The sequence below is a fragment of the Leptodactylus fuscus genome, chromosome 2, assembly GCF_031893055.1.
Source record: "Leptodactylus fuscus isolate aLepFus1 chromosome 2, aLepFus1.hap2, whole genome shotgun sequence".
Taxonomy (NCBI): Eukaryota; Metazoa; Chordata; class Amphibia; order Anura; family Leptodactylidae; genus Leptodactylus; species Leptodactylus fuscus.
This window is the reverse complement of record NC_134266.1, coordinates 97057005-97078815: the sequence shown is the minus strand read 5'-3', so window position 1 is coordinate 97078815 and position 21811 is coordinate 97057005. Positions and strand designations below refer to the sequence as shown.

At 42.0% G+C, this 21811-nt stretch overlaps 1 protein-coding gene across 4 annotated transcripts in view; it reads left to right on the top strand.

Moving 5' to 3' along the window:
- Positions 1-8654: 8654 nt before the first annotated feature.
- AHCYL1 (adenosylhomocysteinase like 1) overlaps positions 8655-21811 on the top strand; it is a 37230-nt gene continuing 24073 nt past the window's right edge. For 2 of the 4 annotated variants that reach the window (XM_075264220.1, XM_075264221.1), the window contains exons 1-2: positions 8655-8903; positions 18047-18155. In XM_075264220.1, the coding sequence (XP_075120321.1) occupies positions 8814-8903; positions 18047-18155 (199 nt within the window). In that variant the 5' untranslated portion in view covers positions 8655-8813. Of the gene's footprint in view, positions 8904-18043; positions 18156-21811 lie in introns of all 4 variants that reach the window. The other 2 variants (XM_075264218.1, XM_075264217.1) reach the window with 2 other exon arrangements.

Here is a 21811-nt window from a genome sequence, read left to right as displayed (position 1 = left end):
GGACATAATACTGTGTGCAGGGGCCACTATGGGGGATAATACCGTGTGCAGGGGCCACTATTGGGGATAATACTGTGTGCAGGGGCCACTATGGGGTATAATACTGTGTGCAGGAGCCACTATGGGGGATAATTCTGTGTACAGGGGCCACTAAGGGACATAATACTGTGTGCAGGGGCCACTAAGGGACATAATACTGTGTGCAGGGGCCACTATGGGGGATAATACTGTGTGCAGGGGACACTTTGGGGTATAATACTGTGTGTAGGGGCCACTAAGGGCCATAATACTGTGTGCAGGAGCCACTATGGGGGATAATACTGTGTGCAGGGGCCACTAAGGGACATAATACTGTGTGCAGGGGCCACTAAGGGACATAATACTGTGTGCAGGGGCCACTATGGGGGATAATACTGTGTGCAGAGCCACTATGGGGGATAATACTGTGTGAAGGGGCCACTATGGGGCATAATAGAGCGCGCAGGAATGCGTAGGAGGGGGCCGGTCGAGGTCTTCGGTGTCGGGGGGGGGGGGGCGCATGTCAAAAGTTCGCCTCGGTGCCCTCACGCTACTGGAGTCAAGAGTGCTCGCAGGAAAGAATCAGTGTAGGAGATGACGTGCTCCAGGTCAGTCATAGTTATGGAGAGAAGAGGAGACAAGGAGAATTTCCACAAGAAGGCTCTACTCCAGTAAGGCCAATGGAGTTCTGGATAACAAGTGCGCAGCTGGATCAACGGAGGAAGGGGTGGGTCCCCAACCAGCTGCCTAAGTCTAACATTTTCACCGCTTCACCAACAACAGAATCTGTCTATGCAATAACCTGGGGATAACATAGGATTACAAAAAAGGAAACTAAGAAGGCCAGGAACTCTAGCCCCTCACGCTGGAGCACACCGAATCCCAGGTCTTAAGGAAATGTAAAGAGAGGAATGAGTGCCCGGCAGATCTCGGATGAAAATGAGACAGAATCCACGACAACAAGAGAACAGGAACCGAGAGCAGGTGAACCTCGATAGAAACCCATTGCTTATGTGCACTATAGTAGCGCCAGTCAAAAAGAAGAAGCCAAACCACGGAGCGGTAATAAAGTCTAGGATCCGGCAGGCCCACATCCCCACCATCTATGCAGCAGGTTAATGTCTGATATTTTATTCTACTCTGTGCTGAGCCCCACATGAATCTCCCAAACAAAACTGAACTCTAGTGAAGAAAATACATGGAATGGGAATAGAGAGTGCCTGGAACAGATACAGTAGTCAAGGAACCACGTCCATCTTGAGGGTGTGAATACGGCCAAACCAGTTAAAGGCATATGTGCCATATTTCTGCGATCGTCTCAAGTAATGGTAGATAATTAAGTTGATACAAGTAGGAAGAGTCAGGGGGATATGAAGGTATTTGTGGAAAGTGTTTTGCCATGTAACAGAAGTTATCTGCAAGATGAGCTACCGCTGCAAAGGGTAACGTGACGTTGAGGGCCTCACTTTTGGAGAGATTTACATTAAAGGGGTTGTCCCATCATAAGGATCCTATCTATACTGCTTGATTAATGTGAATGTAAGACTTTTCCTAAATACATTGCTTCAGCAAAACTGCTTTGTTTGTCCACTATCTTACTTTATTCTTTTTTTTTTTACACATCCCTTGACTTATCTGGTCATAAGTCAAGTGATGTATCTACTGCTCTGAGGGGGGAGGGAGGAGGGGCTAAGTGCACGGGAGCGAGCCTGGAAGGGGGGGGTAGTTTACCCTTTGGGGGGAAGGGGCCGCCAACACAGACCCGGCATCCGCTGTAATAGAGAGGCGGATGCCGGGGAGGGTTAACGCTGGCACAGATGCCTGCAGCATCGCTATGCTCCTGCCCTGCATGAAGCCAGCAGCGGCAGGAGCGATGCTGCTATTCCGGGGGGGGGGGGGGGGGTGGAGGAGCGGAATAACAGCTTCGCTCCTTCTGCTGCTGGCTTCATGCAGGGCAGGAGCATAGCGATGTTGCAGGCACCTGTGCCGGCGTCTAACCCTCCCCGGCATCCGCCTCTCTATTACAGCAGATGCCGGGTCTGTATTCGCATTGTGAAGGCTAGACTGGTCTCACCATCTACTGGTCTCACCATCTCACCGCTGGCTTTGCATATGTAACCCCGCCCACCAATGACACAACAAAGCAGGAAGACAGAAGATTTCACAGCAACGAAGACTGGTGAGTATGTGACGTGGGAATACCCCTTTAAAGTTGCTTAGGTGACCAAAGCAGCTGAACTTGTATAGGATAGATGGGAATAACACCTGGAATTTACACACGTAAAGAAAGAGGTCGTCAGCATATAGTGCCACCTAAACCTGGCGGCTGCCCATCTGAAGGCCATGAATGTCCAGAAACGGCTGTATTGCCACTGCTAGATGCTCCATAACCTCGGCATGCAGTAGTGGTGACAGAGGACAGCCTTGTTGAGTGCTGTTCCGCAGCGGAAAAGGTTCCGAGAGGATCCTGTTTACTTGAACCCTCGCCGTCGCATCGCCATTAAAATATCACTTTATCCCCAAAGTTTTCAGTTTTACAAGGGATTAAATGAGAAAATGCTCCCCACAGTTTGTGAAGGGGTATTCCCATGATGCTTGTTCACTAACCTGCAGGCTTTTGTGCTCTCTTCACTTCCTGCTTCTCTCAGCAGATAGGTGGGCGGGGTTTTACTTGCACGGGATTGGTTGTAAATGAATTACCACAGTGTGAAGCTGATGTAGCAGAGCTGGATTTGAGTCAGTTTGCATTACATACAGAGGTAATGCAAACTGACTCAAATCCAGCTCTGCTACATCAGCCTATCTCAGCCCTTATCAGCCAAATTCAATTAAACCGAGCTCTCACCTCGCCTATCTGTGTCATTTAAGTAGCGGAGCTTCTCAAACAGCTCAGAGCTGCTCCCAGCCCCTCCCTCCCACCCTGAGAGCAGGCAGCTACATCACTTGACAAATGAGCAGATAATCCAAAGAGCCATAGAAACGGAGTGTAAACAATGAAGTGAATAAATTAAGATAGCGGCCAAACAAAGCAGTTTTGATAAATCAATGTGTTTAGGAAGAGTCTTAAATCCACATAAACTAGCAGTATAGATAAGATCCTTGTGATGGGACAACCCCTTTAAACAATTTCTCCTGAACACAGCAATACCTCATATGTGGTCATAATCTGCTGTATGTGTACATGGTGGGAATGGAAAGAGCACTATTTTGCTTTTGGAAGCAAGATTTTGATAGAATAGTTTTCAGGTGCCATGTGGCATTTGCAGAGCCCCCTAAGTACCAATACATTGAAAACCCCGTAAAAGTGACCCCATTTTGGAAACTACACTCCACACAGAACATATCAAGGGGTATAGTGAATATTTTCACATAGCTGTTTCATAGATCTTATTAATATTGGGACATAAAAATAAAAAAAAAACGTCCCATTTGCTGAGCCCCTAAAGTACCAATACAATGGAATCCCCTCAAAAGTGACCCCATTTTAGAAACTGCCTCCCTCAATAAACGTATCAAAGGGTAATATCATTTTGAGCCTAAAAATGCTTTCCAAAAATTAATGTACAAAAAGTGAGAATTAAAATTTTTAAGAAATATGCTATTTCAGTGCCTAATACGTTGCAGCCACTTTTTGTCATCAGAGGCATGCACTCCTAACCTAGTGGGCTGTCTCAGGGACAAAAAATTAAATATGTGGGTGTAAACTGCTGCTTGGGCACAGAGCAGGGCTTAAAAGAGAAAAAACGCTGCATATTTTTAGCTTTTGGAGTATAGATTTAGATTTACTTTCTGTACACTATGTTGTTTTTGCACAGCCCCGCTCCTTCACATCTGTGCCCTGCCCTGCTGTGTGCCCAAATGGCAGTTTATGGCCACATGTATGACACTGGAGTACTCAGGATAACGTACTTAATGCCATATGTGGGTATAAACTGCTGTTTGGGCATAGCCAGGCACAAAAAGGAAGGAGCGCTATTTTGGGTTTTGGAGCCCATTTTGGTTTTTCGGATGTCATGCCTGTTTTTCAGAGCAGCATTCGGTCAATCAACACTGGTCAATGCATTCCTATGGGAAAAAGTCAGCTCCCGCATTATTAGTGGCGTAATACTGTGACTTGGGCATGTTAGATGCCACCAGGCATACTTCCCCTGCTGACCCAGTTGCATTCCAGAGGTGTTGTCATCATTTGCTGAGGTGTCATAGTGGACTTGGTGACTCTCCTGAGTCAAATAGTGGTTTCCCCTGAGATTAATGTTTTTTTCCCCATAGACTTAAATGGCATTCGTTATTCGTTCGAATAGTTGAATATTGAGGGGCTATTTGAAACGAATATCAAATATTTCACTGTTCGCTCAACTCTAGTTCTGCATTCATGGTCGTATCCACTGGCAACCAGTCAAGACAAGGGGATAACATCATAAACAAAAGTCTATGGTACTCCCTTCCCTTGGGTTATCTGAAGTCACAGGAGAGGGGATTAAAAAATTATTTTCTCCACCGTGCACACTGTCTGCTGAACATGTTCCCCTGCAAAGTGAAGCTAAGGTCACCAGTAAAAATGGGATTGCACAATCCCTTTATATCAATTACATTTTTAAGAACAGGAAAGGAAGCCAACATCTTTTCTATGCAGGTCTTTGCCTTTAAGGCTGAAGCCCCAACTTGCGAAAACACTGCATTTTACAGTACCTGCACAGCAAATGGGATTCTGGATAATCCTATCCACACATTGCAGAACAAAAATCTACAGTGGAAAAGCTGCATTTGCAATAGCGCCTGTATTTTTGAAAATTGCAGCATGTCAATTATACCTGCGGAAACACTGGCATTTTCTGAATAGGTATAATACGAGCAGAAGTCACTGGTGGGTAAAGTCACAGTGGAGGTGGGTGAAGTCTCAGGTACAGTACAGTCATCAGCATGGTTGTTCGAGTTTTAAGAAAGTTGTATGTTTGGAAATCCCCTTTAGGCTAAGGCCCCACTGGGCGAAAACGCAGCATAAAAAAATGCAGAGAAAATGCTGTGTTTTCTGTCGCGGAAAAAACGCACATGTACATGCGTTTTTCATCGCGTTTTTCAGTTTTGTGCTGCGGAAATTCATATGAGTTTTCTGTTGAGTTTTCATCGCGTTTTTGCTCGAGTTTCTTATGTGCAATAAAGGTAATTGAAAGGCTATGTTGAAAATCCTAAGGAATTATGGTCCTCTGCTATTTAGGCCAGGGCACCACAGGCCGGAAACGCCGCAATTTGGAAAAATTGCAGTGTTTCACAGTAATTGCAAAGTGGATTGGATTCATGCAAACCCCATGCAGAAAAAATCACAGCGCGGACACGCCAGCGGCTTTCCCATAGATATAATTGTAACATAAAGTCCGCAGAGGAAAACTCTGTGAACTTTCTGTTCAAAGCGCTGCAGGAAGAACCGCAATGCGCTCACGCCGCGGTAGTTTCCGCAGCGCTTTAGCGTTGCGGTTCCAGCCTGTGGAGCCTTAGCCTCATACAATCAAAACACTGAGTTTTTGACTGCGGATTTTGATGCTTTTCCGCGGCGTTGATGTGGAGTTTCCGCAACACATTATCATGCTGCGTTTTTCACACTCTCCATAGAAATCTATGGAGAGAAAAACTCAGCGTTTCCACAACTATAATTGACATGCTGTGTTTTTGAAAAAACACAAACGTTTTTCAAAAATGCAGCTTTTCCGCAGCATTTTTATCCGCAGTATGGGGCTAGGATTAGACAAAATGGCATTCACTATGCTGGTACTGTAAAATGTAGCGTTTTTTTCTGCTGCGTTTCTGCAATGCCCAAAAATGCAGTGTTTCTGTCCAGTGGGGCCTTAGCCTAAATCAACTTCTTAACTATTTTGTGGATTGGAAAAAACGTCTCCTTTGTTGTCATAAAGGCCCTGAAACATTTGATCCTGAATAATTGCTTTGAGGAGCTGTTCACTATTTTCCACAGGAAATAGAGGGTGGTCAGAGGCATCATTAGAAGAGTCAGTCATATAGCACATGACATTTACCCTCTTCCATAATAGAATCTGAGTCAGACAAATTCATAAATATATGGGAAGTGGAAGTGTCCCGAGACTGTTATTTACACCTCATTTTAAAGACACTGTCACCCTATTCCTAATTATTTAGTATATTAGTCAGTACAAATGAGAATTCATCAGAGATGACTTTTTGTTCCATTTCTGGCACAAATGCTTATAATATATTACATACCTTTTATGGGCTTTATTACTGGAAGTATTTAGTAGTAACAAGCCGCTTAATACCATCAAAACTAGAAACATTAAAAAGAGAAAGAAGGGAGTAGATGGGCAGAGGAACATGATAAGCACAGGAGAGAACTCACATACTTGTTAAACAGCAGGAAAGCCAGTAAGGGTATGATTCCTTGTTAAAACATCTAAATTTCTTGCCCACTTGCATCAGGCCCTATGGTAGTGAGGCCCTCCTTTGGACAGCAGGACAGTTCTACATTTGCTGTCCCGCTGTCTCCTAATGAGCCCTTATATAAACAACCACCCCCTTAGGGGGCGTTCACACTACCGTCGGTGTCCGACAGGTAGTGTCCGCTCCTAGTGTCCGCTCAAAATCTGTCACGGACATTAGGAGCGGACACTAGATGTGTCCGTGACACCTGTCATTCATTTCAATGGGCATCGGGTGCGTTCTTTTGCACTCCGTGCCTGTCCTTCCCTGTCCACAAGTGAAGATGTCCGACTTCTCAAGCGGACAGAAAAACCCTGTTCTTCTGATGATGGTAGTGTGAACGCTCCCTTATAAGATAATATAACCCTTTAATAGTCCCACCAATGATTCCTAATGCCTCCTTATATAACTAACCCTACTTGTATTACCCCTAATAGCCCTTATATAAATAAACCTCTCTTGTATTAATAATGCCCATAAAGCCTGTATATAAATAATCCCCTTGTGTTAATAATGCCCTTAAAAGCCTGTATATAAATACCCTCTCCTTGTATTAATAATGCCCCTAATAGCGCTTATATAAATAACCCCCTTGTGTTAATAATGCCCCTAATAGCCCTTTATATAAATAACACCTCTTAATATATATATAGTTCTCCCTCCTAAAGACCCCTTTTAATACCTAAAACTCTTCTAAAAAAAAAAAAAAAAAAAAAAAGAAGTTATGCTCATCTACCTGCGATCCTTTGATGCAGCTCCTGTCTCCTCTTCTTCACCCAGGATAACGGCGCACAGGACATCTGCGTCTCAGTGTAGGAGGCGCGATGATGTCATGGCATCACGTCACGCCAAGAAGCAGATGTCTTGTGTCTGTCTTCTTGGTTTCTTGTAAACCGCAGGCCTGAAGTGGCTTGCAGTTTTGGTGCGGTTTTGGATATCGCAGCATGTCAATTATGTCTACAGAAATGCCGGCGGCTTCCCTGGAGATATCATAGTAACAGAAAGTCAGTGAACTCTGTGAACTTTCTGTTTAAAGCTCTGCGGGAAGAACCGTGATGTGTTCCTGCCGCAGTATTTCCCGCAGCGCTTTATAATTGCAGGTCGTCCCGTGGGGCTTTAGCCCTAACTAGATTGGTGTCTTGCAGATATTAATGGTCCAGGGCAGCTTAAGAGTAGTACTACCATAGTAATACAGTTGTCACTATTAAAAGTCCGGCAAGTGAGCCCTGCACCTGGACCGAAATACTGGATCTGCCATTAGTCAGATTAGTCACCCCCAACAATCTAACATTAATGACTGATCTTATGGATAGGACATCCGTTAAAAAAACAAACTTGGATAAACTTTTAATATATAGAGCTGGGAAGCCAAACTTGATGTTTCTCCTTTAACCCAACCCCATCCCTTAAACTTTACATCAGCAGATAGGTAATAACGATACATTTTTATTTATATAACACAGCACTTTACAAACCGTAGGGTCCAAGAACAAACAAAATGAGACATTACAGAGAAAGGCAAGACTGACATCTGCTTTGGAGTTTCCATAGGAGACTTCAATGCAGATTATGCCTAAAATCGTTGGAGAGAAAAATTTTGCAACGAAGACTTTTCTCACTGAAAATTTCAGTATCAAACCAGCGGAAATCCTGTGACCCCGTTATAGTCTATGGGATCCACGTGCTTCCACGGTTCACCACTTATTAAGTGGACAGGCTCTCCGTCTTTTGGATCCCCATGCAGAACTGAACTATGTAACCCCGATTGCTAGTGTGAACCTAGTGTAATATATCAATTCACATAATAGGAGTGAGGACCCTTCCCGGAAGAGCTTATAATCTATGAGATAGACTCTATGGCACAGATTTATGAAGACTGGTGTGATCAATGTCAGCAATTCAGCGGTTTGCTCAAATATTTGCAACTCTTTATGTCATGTATGCCAGAAAACTGTCTTATGAGGCATAACAAATATGCCCTTATATATGTAATAAGTATATATGTGATAAGTAGAAGTAGAACTAGCTAATACATAGAATATAATAGAAAGTAGCCATTTTAGAATGTAACTCTATTAGTGACCTCCACTGCCTGCACATTCCATCCAGTATGTTGCATAATATAACAGCTGCTCACACTTTGCAACCACGTCTTTCAAGCGCCCTCTAGTGATCGCTCCCACCACAACGTTGCCCACACTATCCGCGCAGCTCTTCTTGCCAGTCTCTGACGCGATGAGGTAATACGCAGTCGTGACGTCCATTCTTCCCGGTGCTCCTGTCACTTATTCCGGTAGTAACACACATCATCTTCCGTAACTACTTGGGGAACACGTACCGATTACAGAAAGATGACGACCCCTGACGCGATTGCACTTGACGAAGCAGAGGCATCCAACAAATTCTCTTTCATGGCTGCTGTCAGCAAGACCCCGAAGAAGGTAATGACGTCACTTATTCACTCGCCACACCCACTAGCCCTGACGATTGTGGGCGTCATCCCTTCCCCCCATCCTCCTGTCCCAGGGGGTCTTTTTCTGTTTCCTTCTCCATGTTGTTCTGTGCTACCTGATAAACCTTAGAAAGCTCTTTCTTGTACTAGGTTCAAGGACAGTCGCCATTTCTCTCCAGTATATGAAATTGTAGCCAGTTAGTCCTGTCACTAAGCCACTGCCAAGTGTAATGACTAATTAGTGCTAATTACTTTAATGACAACAATCCAATGTTCTACCTGGTCACAGGAGGCCTTATATGTGTATAGGACACTTCCTATAGCAATACTGTATGAAGGCACATGGTTGTCACATATAGAGCCATGTACAGATTGAAGCATTGTGTAGGATTCTGGCCACAGCGGTCAGTGTTACCACCATGGCACAGTAATGGCAAGCATGATACAGTAATGGCAAGCATGATACAGTATACAGCTTTGCTTTTAGTCCTTGTGCCCTAACATTATAGCGTATAGAATAGCGTGTTCATTGCTATGTGGCCTTTCATTAAATATAGTAGAACCAGAGAGAGATCACTCATAAAAAGTGCACCCCCATAAAAGTAGGCAGAAACACATATACAAATGCTGAATTGTTGCTTTACCCCAAAAAATTATGTAAAAGGGAGAATACAGCCCACTATGAAGCATTCCAATGGGGCTCCTGTTTCCATTGCCCTGGTACCAGTTCTTAATGTCTATATTTATTGTTATACACATTCACTTTTCTATATTGACGTATTGACATATTCAGAGTATTTTTTGATTGGTTGGATTGCTATGCACTATTATGTTGAGCTGTTCTAGTGTTTGCTGTTCCATATACTGTATTTCTGTTTTTGTGATTGTCTAGGTACTAATGTGCCTTTGATGTCAGATTATTATTAGTGCTTTATAATTCACTTACGGGTTGCATTCTATCCTTTTAGGCTAAAGGCCCCACATTGCAGAAACTCTGCTTTTTTTGTTTCAGATTTTGCTGTGGTTTTTTGAGCCAAACCTAGTAGTGGCTACAGAAGGAATGGGAAATATATAGGAAGTCCTTATACAGTACTTCCACGTTCTGCTCAATCCCTTCCTGACTTTGGATCCAAAAGATGCAACAAAAACGGTGCATTTCTATAACATGGGGCCTCAGCCTTAAGATGCCTTCACACGGAGTTACACTCCGTGCATTTTGTGTGTAAAAATACACGTGTAAAATGTAGTAATCCATTGAGTTCAATGGCTTATGCGCATATTTTATAAAATTATGTGCGCAAAAATATGCGCGTAAGCCACTGAACTCAATGCTTGCTACATTTTACACGTGTATTTTTACACACATTTTTACACACAAAATGCACGGAGCGTAACTCCGTGTGAAGGCACCCTTAGATGGTTTAAATTTCTATGTAAAGAGAAAGTAAAAATATTTTGTATATATCTTTTCTAGCTCCATTTTGAGTGTACACTTTTTGGTGTATTTTTTTTTTTTTCTCTTGCTCTATTTTATTACCTTACACACTTAGGGCTAGTTCACACGACGGGGATTCTGCATGTACACATTCTATTGCGGCTGAAGCGACGGCATCCCGTTGCAGCTTTCCGCTCCGGATTAGGCCCAAATGAATGGAGGGTGCTGTCGCGAGGCGGACACCGCAGGCTGAATCAGTCGCGGAATCCGCCTGAAGACAGGACAGCTTGCTTCTTTTTTCCGTTAGCGGACAAAAGACCGCTATTGTGAGAGGGCGGATTTTGAGGAGGATTCCACGCCAAAATCCGCCCCCTCTTGCCCTGTGTGAACTAGTCCATAAGTTCTTTTATTTTTGGTATTATTTATGGTGGGGCTGGCTTGTTTTGCATTTTAATAAATGTTTCTCAGGCATCTTTGACGCAAATGATTTTACGTTGTCTTTTGGTATTGACAGAATCTCAGCCACTGGCACATGCTCTAGTGATATTTTTCTCTATCCCTGTTTTCTCATAAAGATTTGTATACAGGCTTTGTTTAATAAGACACAATTTACAGAGAATATGTAGTCTGATGCATGTGATACACGTCGGCGTGCATGGAAACTTACTAGCTGGAAAAGAAAAAAAAAAGAAGAGTACTAACATGCACTTTTACCCCTTTATCAGCCCAGTTATCAACATGATGGTTAATAAAGGCCTCACGTTTTTGGAGATATTGTTGTTTACCTTCAAAACCATACAACGTATTTAGAGGGGATTTCCAAGCAAATGATATTGATATTTGCCCTTAGCATAGGCTGTTCTCATTGGCCGCCATACGGAGAATGGAGCTGGAAGTGGACAGCTTTGCTTTCTGTGTAGAGACTGTGCTGGGTGACTACAGCTCAACTTCTGTCCTCTTGTATAGTTGCTGAGCTGTAGTAAGCACAGGCCCTACACAGAGAACACAGGTCTATAGATAACTATAATACTAGAAGTAAATCTGACACACACAGGCTGAGTTTCACGGATAAAACTATGTTTTATGAATGTGGGGTTAGACTGAGTTATGTTAGGTTTATACCAGTGCTGTGGTGTCTATTGTTCAGGTCTTCCAGTGATTACACACAGCCAGACACTGGCGGATCCCATTATCTAGTGTTCAGTATGATCCAGTGTTTGCTAAGCTTATGAAGTAGAATTGACCTTGCACTCTGAATGATATGTCATGTTTTTTTTCTAATGCTATGTTGTATGAATGCAGCCTTTAGGAATAAACATAAGATGTCTAACTTGTAATTATTTACTAAAGCTATTTATTTTACTCTTCTACTCCATTCCTCAATACATCCTTTGTTATGTAGGTCTCCACCTACCTACATTTTGTAAGCCATGTTATTGACGATCAAGGTGACAAACCTCTATAAAGAATTCAGTATTGTCCCTGTTTGTAAACTACAGAGATCATGTTCTGCAGTTATTCAACTTAGTGGCTGTTTTTTTGTTTTTTTTTGTTTGTTTGTTTTTTTTTTGGGGGGGGGGTTACACTAATGGGGCGTTCACACTTGCGCCTGCTGTCTGCCCGTCGTGATTCCGCTGATATTGCAGAAAAATTGGGACCCAGATTGTCCATATGCAGCCTCTCCACTGTGAAACCGTTTTTTACACAGAGTCTTGTGCATGTCCGACTTTGTGTCTGTGCAAAAAAAGCGGTTTCACGGTGGAGAGGCTGCATACGGACACCGGCGGTTTGCTTTAAAAACTCATTGAGTGGGATTCGAACCAAGGACTCCAGCGCTGCAAGGCTGCAGTGCTAACCACTGAGCCACCGTGTGGCCCCGAGATAAATGGGTTTTTAAACTGACCGAATGCAAGCCATCCGCAGGCTGTTTTTGTGTAATTTCGGACAAATCACGGCAGGCGGACAGCAGGCGCAAGTGTGAATGCCCCCTCACTTGACCTCCAGTTTAGGCCGTCTAATGCAGTCCTCACTTACAGTGAGTGTCCAAGATTCCAAGATATAGACACTATAATTTATTATGGCATTTTACAATGTGAGGCCCACTGAGCTATGCCAAGTGAGAAAGGTCTGTGTCATGAGCTTGTCTACATTGTGTTTACCCACAAGCGGTTAGGAAATGACAGATCTGTGGGTTCATATTGTGCTGCTGTAGTAGAGAAAAGGTTGTGCTCTGACCACTGATTAAACCTCAGTCCTACAGACAAGAGCAAATGACGAAGGTCAGAGAGGACAATAAGACATTTTAATGAAGCCTCTGTGTGTAAATGGTGACTTGGAACATTCCTGAATCCCCTCAGAGCCCACTAATGCTTTTCCTGCTGGAAGTGATGACACGCTAACACCAACGCAGTTCGATGAGATTTAAGGGGGATGTAAGGCTTTATGTAATAACTTTTGTAATATAGTGCTTCCTGGCTCTGGGCCTTTTCTATTAGACCCTTGACTCCCCCATATAAAAGCAACATGTGATGTCCATGTGATCAGGTTGCTTGCTGGCCTTGGTTCTTAAAAGTGAATTCCCTTTGTATTCATCCCATAGATGCTGTGATGGCAACTGATCCGTAATGAATATCTTGAGTGATACACCCAGATCGTAATGTTATCGTGGAGATTGGCCATAACATTAAAACATTTAACAATTTTAGTTATTTTGTGACCATGTCATCTGTCAAGGGGTGGGTATGGTAGGCAACAAGTGAACCATCAGTATTGTTGATGTCCTGGACGTAAGAAAAATGGGCAACCATAAGGATCTAAGTGATTTTCATAAGAGCCAAATTGTGATGGCTGGATTACTGGGAAAGAGCATCTCCAGTCTTGTGGATGTTTCAACTATGGTAGTTAGTATCTACCAAAAATGGTCCAAGGAAGGATGAGCATGGAACTGACATTATGGTCTTGCCCAGGGGCACACCTATAATAAGGTGACATGAGCCAACCACCCCAAGCGGTGCAACTCATGACATCCTAGGGTGGGCAGCATTTTGACAATTTGTTTAGCCTAAACCAGCCCAAGACAGGCCGCTTTAAAAGCCCTGTCCTGTGCTGGCTTAGAGGTATAGGCAAAGGAGGACAGAGGTTGGCTAGGGAATTTGGACTGGGCTGTGTGACAGGCCAGAAAAACGGGGTCATATACTGTTTGATGGATCAGGTAAAGGGATCATATACCGTCTGGGGGCAAGAAAAAAGTGGTCATGTACCATGTGTCAAAAAAACAAAAAATTACTCCAGCATGCCCAATTATATATAAAATCTAACTTTTACTTCAAAAATGTAAAAACATAGTACAGACATGGATCCAGGCACGTACAAAAAACAGATAAGCTTATCTGTTTTTTGTACGTGCCTGGATCCATGTCTGTACTATGTTTTTACATTTTTGAAGTAAAAGTTAGATTTTATATATAATTGGGCATGCTAGAGTAATTTTTTGTTTTTTTGTCTATTGCCTACCCTGTGAAACAGTCCGGGGGTTTCTCTGTGCAGCCCATTTGCTCGTACAATAGATCCAGTAATACATATACAGGTCATTCCATGGTGGTCAGAGCTGCATATATTCTGCTTTATACATATACTGTGTGTGCGGGGGAAGAAAAAGGGATCATGTGTTATGTGGTGGACCAAAAAAAAAGGTGTTGTATATCATGTGGAGGCCAAAAAAGGGGATTTTAAGATCTGGGGAACCCATTATGCAACCAAAGATAGTTGTTTGCATAATGAGCTTATTTTTGCCTTAGGCAGCAGAAAGTCTAGTTCACCCCTAGTCTTTGGAGTTCAAGGTTCCTCTATACATGTGGTGTGCAAACACTAGTCCATCAGGTGCGATCCCACAGAAAAGCCGCTGCAACATAATTGTTTGGTTTCCACAGTAACATAAGGAAAATGTTTGTTCTCTTACTGTGTTAGCCTGTGGGTAGGAAATATAAAAAAAAACAAAAACCTTGAGTCTTCAGTAGTTGATACCTTTTTAATGGCTAACTAAGATAGTACAGGTGAAAGAAGACATATGCCCATCAAGTTCAACCAAAGGATGGTAAAGGACATGGCTGACATAAGTGTATTCTATTCCTTTCCATAAGTATCAGTGCTATTTTACTTCTAAATACTTCCAAGCATTTTTTAAGCTGTCAGCTGTTGTTGCTTTGACCAGTTACTGGGTTAGGCTATTCCACAGATTAACAGTCCTTGCAGTGAACAAGTCTTGTGCTTTTCCTTATCGTTGGCCACATTTTGAGCCTTTGCATTACACTTTGCACTGGGGTATTTACAAAGCAGTGTCTGCAATGTATCTGTAAGGAATTTGTATGTTCTCCCCATGTTTTTGTGGGTTTCCTTTGAGTACTCTAGTTTCCCCCTGTGCTCCATGGACTTACTGATAGGAAACTTAGATTGTGAACCCTACATGGGAAACTTCACTTTTATTTTTGAAAATTAAAAAATTCAATTAGGGAGACTGATCACACAAAACATAGAATACTGAAGTCTGTTGGTGAGGGTATGGTTGGGGTGGAGATTATTTTCTCACTATTTTGGAGTAGAGACATATATACACAGCCTATTGGCAGCCACATACATAGTCCATATAGCATGCTATACTTATTATGCAGGGCCTCAGAGTATATACCAACCACTATATTGTGCTATTTCGTAGTGGCACTAGAAGACGTGCATTGGAGGCTTCTAAATAGGGATACATTGATTAGCCCATAAGGTCACAAAGAGTCATCAATATTATGACCTCTGGAATACTGTTATAGTAAAAGGAACAGATTTTATTTTGGCTCACTCCCATATATTGGGTTAACAGGGGTTCAGTCTCCTCTTAGCCAGTCTTCTGGTTGACATAAATAGACCAAATATTTCTGAGTTAAATCATTCATTCATTCATCCATCCCATAAATCATTCCAGAGACCCCCATGAACAAGGAAGCGTGCAGTCCGCTATCCTACATAACAGATCGAAGCAGGAGCGTTTTGTGGGTTCTGTCTCCCTAATTGAATTTTTTAATTTTAAAAAATAAAAGTGTTATCTTTATAATAGGTCATGAACTCTATCCTATACTTTATTAGTTTTGTTCACGGTAGTTTTGTGGTCCCTGTACGTTATTTGAAAGGCCTTTCGTATTATTGAACCCTCATTGGGACAGTGTTCACAATATCTCTGTAATGCATAATGGAACATGATGGTGCTATATAAGTATCCAAAAATAAATAATCAAATTAATAGCTTTATTTAAAACTCATTCATCAATATTGTAAATCTCAGTGAGTTGGCCCCCATGACTTTATAGTGACCACTGTGAATATACCCTTTGCGCACCTTGGTTTGTGCATTGCCATTAAAGTTGCATGCGATCTGCAACCAAAAATCAAGGTTTTTTTTTTTTTTTATTAGTGTTGCATGTTGCATTGTGTCCACCTTTACAATCATTACTTGTAATATTGAACTTCATTGTGATCTTTATGCCACACAACCAATGTCACTGTGAAGTGTATACAGTGTATATTTCTTTCAGATACTAAATACATTACACTTACAAGACTGATCTCTTGATGCCTGTGGCCTACATATTTATTTCTGTGCCTGTCTCATTCTGTTTGACATATATTACGTTCTTGGCTGCCTATTATTTACCTGCAATGTGAAATGGACGTCTAGGACTGTAGTATAATAGTTGTACAGGCACCCTGCCCCCACGTTTGCTTTCTGAGTGCTTGTGTTATAATCCGTAAGACTCTGTGCTTCTCCCCCCATTGTTCAGATCTCTGACTGATGCTGGTTTAACTCTAGAACCTCTTTAAGCTGCTTTGGATATATTTAATATTTTTAGAATTTGCTAAGCATTGCTCAGGCCCATGCGAAGGGTTAGGATTACGCGCTGCTAATCCCCAGCTCCCCCACTTGTGCTCAGTGTGTTGATTCCTGTACTGCATTGCTGATGCGACAGCACGTGGATTCCAGAACAGCTCTTATTTCTCCAGAACTTTCACATAGCTTGGAATGAATCATAATGGACATTTTGCAGATTTCTGAGCCCAGCATAAGTTTAATGTTAGCTGAGCAGCATATACTAAATGTTCTTCCCAGCGTAGATTGAAGTGCCTGGGTCATGTCGATTATACACACAAATGTTCCCTGAAATGTGCATACTTGCTTACAAGACCTTTATTTCCATGACCTTATTTTACTGGAATGTGTTTTGAGATCTTCTGACACAGTAGACTGCAATTTTATGAATATAAAATGATACATAACATTTCTGCAAATTTTGCTCACAAGGGTGTAGTGAGCTGTGATGTTACATGAGTAGACACTGCTGTGTTACTAGCAGCCTTTATCTGTATCTGGATTAAATGCTGCTGCTTGACACATGGACAGAACAGTAGCCCGGTGACTTCTGGCCTTAATAAAAGCCCAACCAGATGCCTTGGGTAATACCAGGCAGCACATGCTCCTGCTCTGAGAGCACAGGATTTTATTCTTCACACATGGAATAGGCAGCCTGGCCTACTACAGCTCACCTGTATAATAGCAGATGGATTGTAAGGACCTGCAGGTAAGGAGTAGCAATAGTGCTAGTAGTAGGTAGCGGCTACACAATGTGTCTGTGGTTTAAGTTAATAATTGTTATAAAAGCACCCGGCTTCCAACAATAGTGCCAGATGTAGGGCCCCGATAAGGGTGTGTTGATGTGATGTGAAATTTGAGTTCCTTTGATTTCTATGTAAATCAATGCTGTACCATATACAGCACACATTTCTCCATGTGGATTTCAGATCAGTTTCATGTTGCTTATAGATATTATATAGCAAGCATGGCGAAGTGCTATGTTTGCCTCGTGATATTACTTCTTTTTTTTCCCACTACAGTGTTTACCATACAGGAAAAATATTTTTATAGATTTGTAGAGCAGGCTCTTTCGGACACGGTGATACCTAACATGTATGTCTTTCACAGTATTCAACTACTTTTATATGTGTTCTAGGGAAAGGGGAGTGATTTGAATTTTTAAAACTTTTTAATTTTTTAAATATTTTTTTTAAACTTTTTTTAAATTTCTTTTTGCATTTATTAGACCCCCTACGGGTCTTGAACCCCAGGGGGTCTGATCACTGATGCAATGTATTACAATGCCAATGCATTGCAATACATTGCAAAACAATTATTTCTTTTGCAGGCTGCATAGAGCAGCCTACAAAAGAAAATCACTGCAGACCGGCCAGGGAACCTTTACAAGGCTCCAGGCATGGCATTTACAAGGCATGCTCCAGGCAAAATGACCAAGGCGCCTGAGGGCGAGCACCGACCGGAGGCATTCGCGCTGGGTGTCTACTGTGACAGTAGACACCCGGCAACTATGGCGGCCGCCCGACTCCTGGGTGGCCGCCATAGTTAAGCGCCCGCCGGGGGCCCAAACTATCGTCCCGAGGGCCAAAGTTGGGCCGCGAGTTTGAGACCCCTGAAATAGACTGAGTGGTAATGGCTGAGTCTGCCCGTGTCCACAGGGAAGTCTGTATACAAAATCTAGAAATATTGTCTTTTTTAACTATATAGTTTATTGATGACTTGCTCTATGTAGTTCGAAAGGGCTGCTAGATAATAAATTTATATACATTTTTTATCTTCCCTGAAGCAGATCCAATTTGCAGATGACATGCAGGAGTTTAGCAAGTTTCCAACTAAGACTGGGCGTAGATCCCTGTCACGCTCAATATCTCAGTCATCCACTGACAGCTATAGCTCCGGTATGTATATATGTATATATATGTAGCACTTTATTCACTGCTGGATACAGTGTAAACTGCCTGCATATTTATAAAATATCAGAACTGTTTGCAGACCATATTTTTATGTTGTTTTTTTAAATACATTTTAGTGAACTCGCAATGTAAAGCAGTGTATAAATTGGGGAATTTAATGAAGTTGTACAATTATACAATTAATGTGAGGCAAAGCAATGCATATTGGGTAACTCAAAACATATGTTGGAAAACTGTGTTCTAGGTAAATGCAGTGAGTTACCTTCAGTTCCTAATACAGTATCAATGATCAAATGCGCCAAACTGTTACATTGTGTACAATAATTTCCATAATAAAACATTGCACATAATCATACTTTACATAGATATCATACTGCACCACTGGACACCATCAGGACATAGGAAAAGACTAAGGGCATCCTCCCAGGGCCCTAAAGATCTTCTTAGGGTCAGTTCACATGTGAAAACCGCCTAGCTTATTTGTGCGAGGTAAAAAACCTCGAGGAGTTTTTTTGACGCTGTTTTTTGCATTCCACGCGGTTTTTGACGAGGTTTTTGACGCGGTTTTCGCTAGCGGTTTTCGCTAGGGTTTTTTTTCCTATATGTGCTATAGAAACTGCAGGCGAAAACCGCGCGGTTTTCGCCTCCCATTCACTTCTATGCAATTCTTCAGGCGTTTTCCGCCTGAAGAAAGGTCATGTCGCTTCTTCAGGCGGAAAACGCTAGGAGGAAAAAAAAAGCTAGTGGTCTACATAGACCACCATGTTAAAGGAGAGGTTTTTGAAGCGAATTCCGCTGTCAAAAACCTCCCCTTTGCCCACGTGTGAACTAGCCCTTACTGGGGGTTCCTGAGTCTAGATGAGAGCCAGCCCTCAGTAACCTAAAGGATAGTTGAGTCAATGGAGAGCCACACCATGCATCTGAAATGACCACCACCGGCATCAGAGCGATCATGCTGTTACTGCAGTGATACTGACATTTTCACAAGCAGTTATTACTGCCATTTTCCTGCTATTATATTGGTCCCTGATGAGTCTAATGGATGAAACATGATGGGCAGTTGTTTATAGCAGTTTAGAAAGCTATTGTGCTATGTATTACTGAAGGACATTGCTCTGATATAGGTTAGTAAAACCAAAGCTAGGTAAATGAGACACTCAAAATAATTGTCATAAACAATATGACTCAAAGTAATCAAAATATCTATTTTATTAATCCACTATTAACCCCTTAGCGACCCTTGACGTAACTGTACGTCATGGGTCGCATGGGGATGTATAGAGCGAGCTCACACGCTGAGCTCGCTCCATACACGGCAGATGCCGGCTGTATCATACAGCCAGGACCTGCCACTAACAGCAGCGGTCGGTGCCCGAGCCGATCGCTGCTGTTAACCCTTTACACACTGCGGTCAAACGTGACCGCAGTGTGTAAACGGCGCCGGCGGCATGGGCGCCGCCATGTTTTGCCGATCGCCGCCCTCCTGAACGTCACAAGAGGGCGGTGATCGGTTGCTATGACAGCCGGAAGCCTATTGAAGGCTTCCAGGCTTGTCTCTGCCTCCGCCAGAGGCATCGTCTAATAGAAGTGCTGCGATTTTCCTATTCACTGCAATACTGTAGTATTGCAGTGAATAGTATGAGCGATCAGACTCCCTAGGTTTCAAGGTACCTAAGGGGTCTGATCATAAATGTAACAGAAGAAAAAAAAAAGTTTTTAAAAGTATTAAAAAAATAAAAAAAATATAAAAGTTCAAATCACCCCCCTTTCCCTAGATCAGCTATAAAAGTAATTAAAGAACATTAAACATAAACATATTAGGTATCCCTGCGCTCCAAAATGCCTGAACTATTAGAATATTAAAACATTTATCCCGTACTGCGAACGGCGTAGCGGCAAAAAAAATAAAAACAGACAAAAAGCGTTTTTTTCAACACTTTGCCTCCTATAAAAAATTGAATAAAAAGTGATCAAACCATCGGATCTTTCCCCAAATGGTATCAATAGAAACGTCATCTTGTCCCGCATAAAAAGACACCACAACCAGCTCCATACATGGAAATATGAAAAAGTTACAGGTGTTAGAACATGATGACACAATTTTTTTTTTCTATTTTGCAGTTTATCATTTTTTTAAAAGTATCAAAAAATTTCAAATACTATATAAATTTGGTATCACCGCGTTTGTACTGACACGTAGAACACAGGTAACATGTCATTTGTACCAAACAGTGAATGCTGTAAAAATTAAACCCATAAGAAAATGGCGCAAATGCATTTTTTCTCCAATTGCGCCTCATTCTGAATTTTTTTCCAGCTTCCCAGTACATTGCACAGCATATTGAATGGTGCCATTACAAAGTACAATTTGTCCCGCAAACAATAAGCTATCATGTGACTCTGTGAACTGAAAAATGAAAAAGTTATGGCTCTTGAAATGTGAGGAGGGAAAAACAAAAATGCGAAACCAAAAAATGGCCTGGTCCTTAAGGGGTTAAAATGCATATACAAAATTGATGTAGGGGATGCAGGAAACATACACAAAAAAAGAGTCAGCAGAAAAAGAAACTCTGCGACCCCATGAAATAAAACCTCCATGATAAAATACATAAATACTGCATGGAATACAATGTGTTCAAAAAAGAAAGCAATAATAAGGTACAAGCCAAGTACCGTATATATTAGCAAATGTTACACACATAGTATCTCTACGACACATGTATTCCTACTAAATGCACTGTAAACCTATATTATTGCCTATATTATTGTAGGAATCCATGCAGGAATAGTATATGAGGAAAAAGTAATTGTCTTACCCATATAGCAGTGAATGTAAGTGGAGGGACATGGGGCGCACAGGTGTCTGCCAGCTCTCACCCGACGTGCGGTTCGGCACGCCTGCCTTCGTCTGGGTTTCCGCTATTCTTCCCTATTGTACTAGGTTTGTTGCTCTGATATATGTTATAATATCCCTTTTGTCCTGTTGGCGTGGCATTAGGCCAGTGACCTCAGGACATAAGGTGAAGTGTTTATATTTGGATCCTTGATTTAACCCTTTGAGCTGTCCATACAGTGTACATAACCTATCATGTACATAGGGAGATAGTTCAGCTATCAGTGTAGACAGAATTGACATAAATGGGAGTAAATTGGCCCTGAGCTGTTTAACTGATCCCTGTGTCTTTGATGGTATATTACACGGTTTAGATGCTTACCAGTATCACCGCTTTATTCCTGCCCCTGATTTTATTGTATCTTTATCATTAAAAGTGACGTTTTAATAAGTTTTGTAATTAGATTCTCCCTCTATTCTACTCTATGATAGAATTTAGTGTCTTGAAGAAGGATTTAGGAATGTGGCTTGCAGAATTTTCTTAAAGGTATAAACCTTTGGGGAGACAGATCTTTTTAATAAATTTTATACAACCCCATGTGGACAGAAGTAAAGGCCCTCGTAACTTAGAAGGGGGTATAAATGGGGGTATAACTATTTGCGGTTTCAGTGATAGATATAATATACTTAAAAGCCTTGACCTCTGCTAGATTATTATAGTCAGAGTTCCATACAGGCATTAATATGGTCCAGATAAAGGGGTTAGAAGCTGGATAGTTCTAGAAAGTGAGACTTCTGTTTCAGTCAA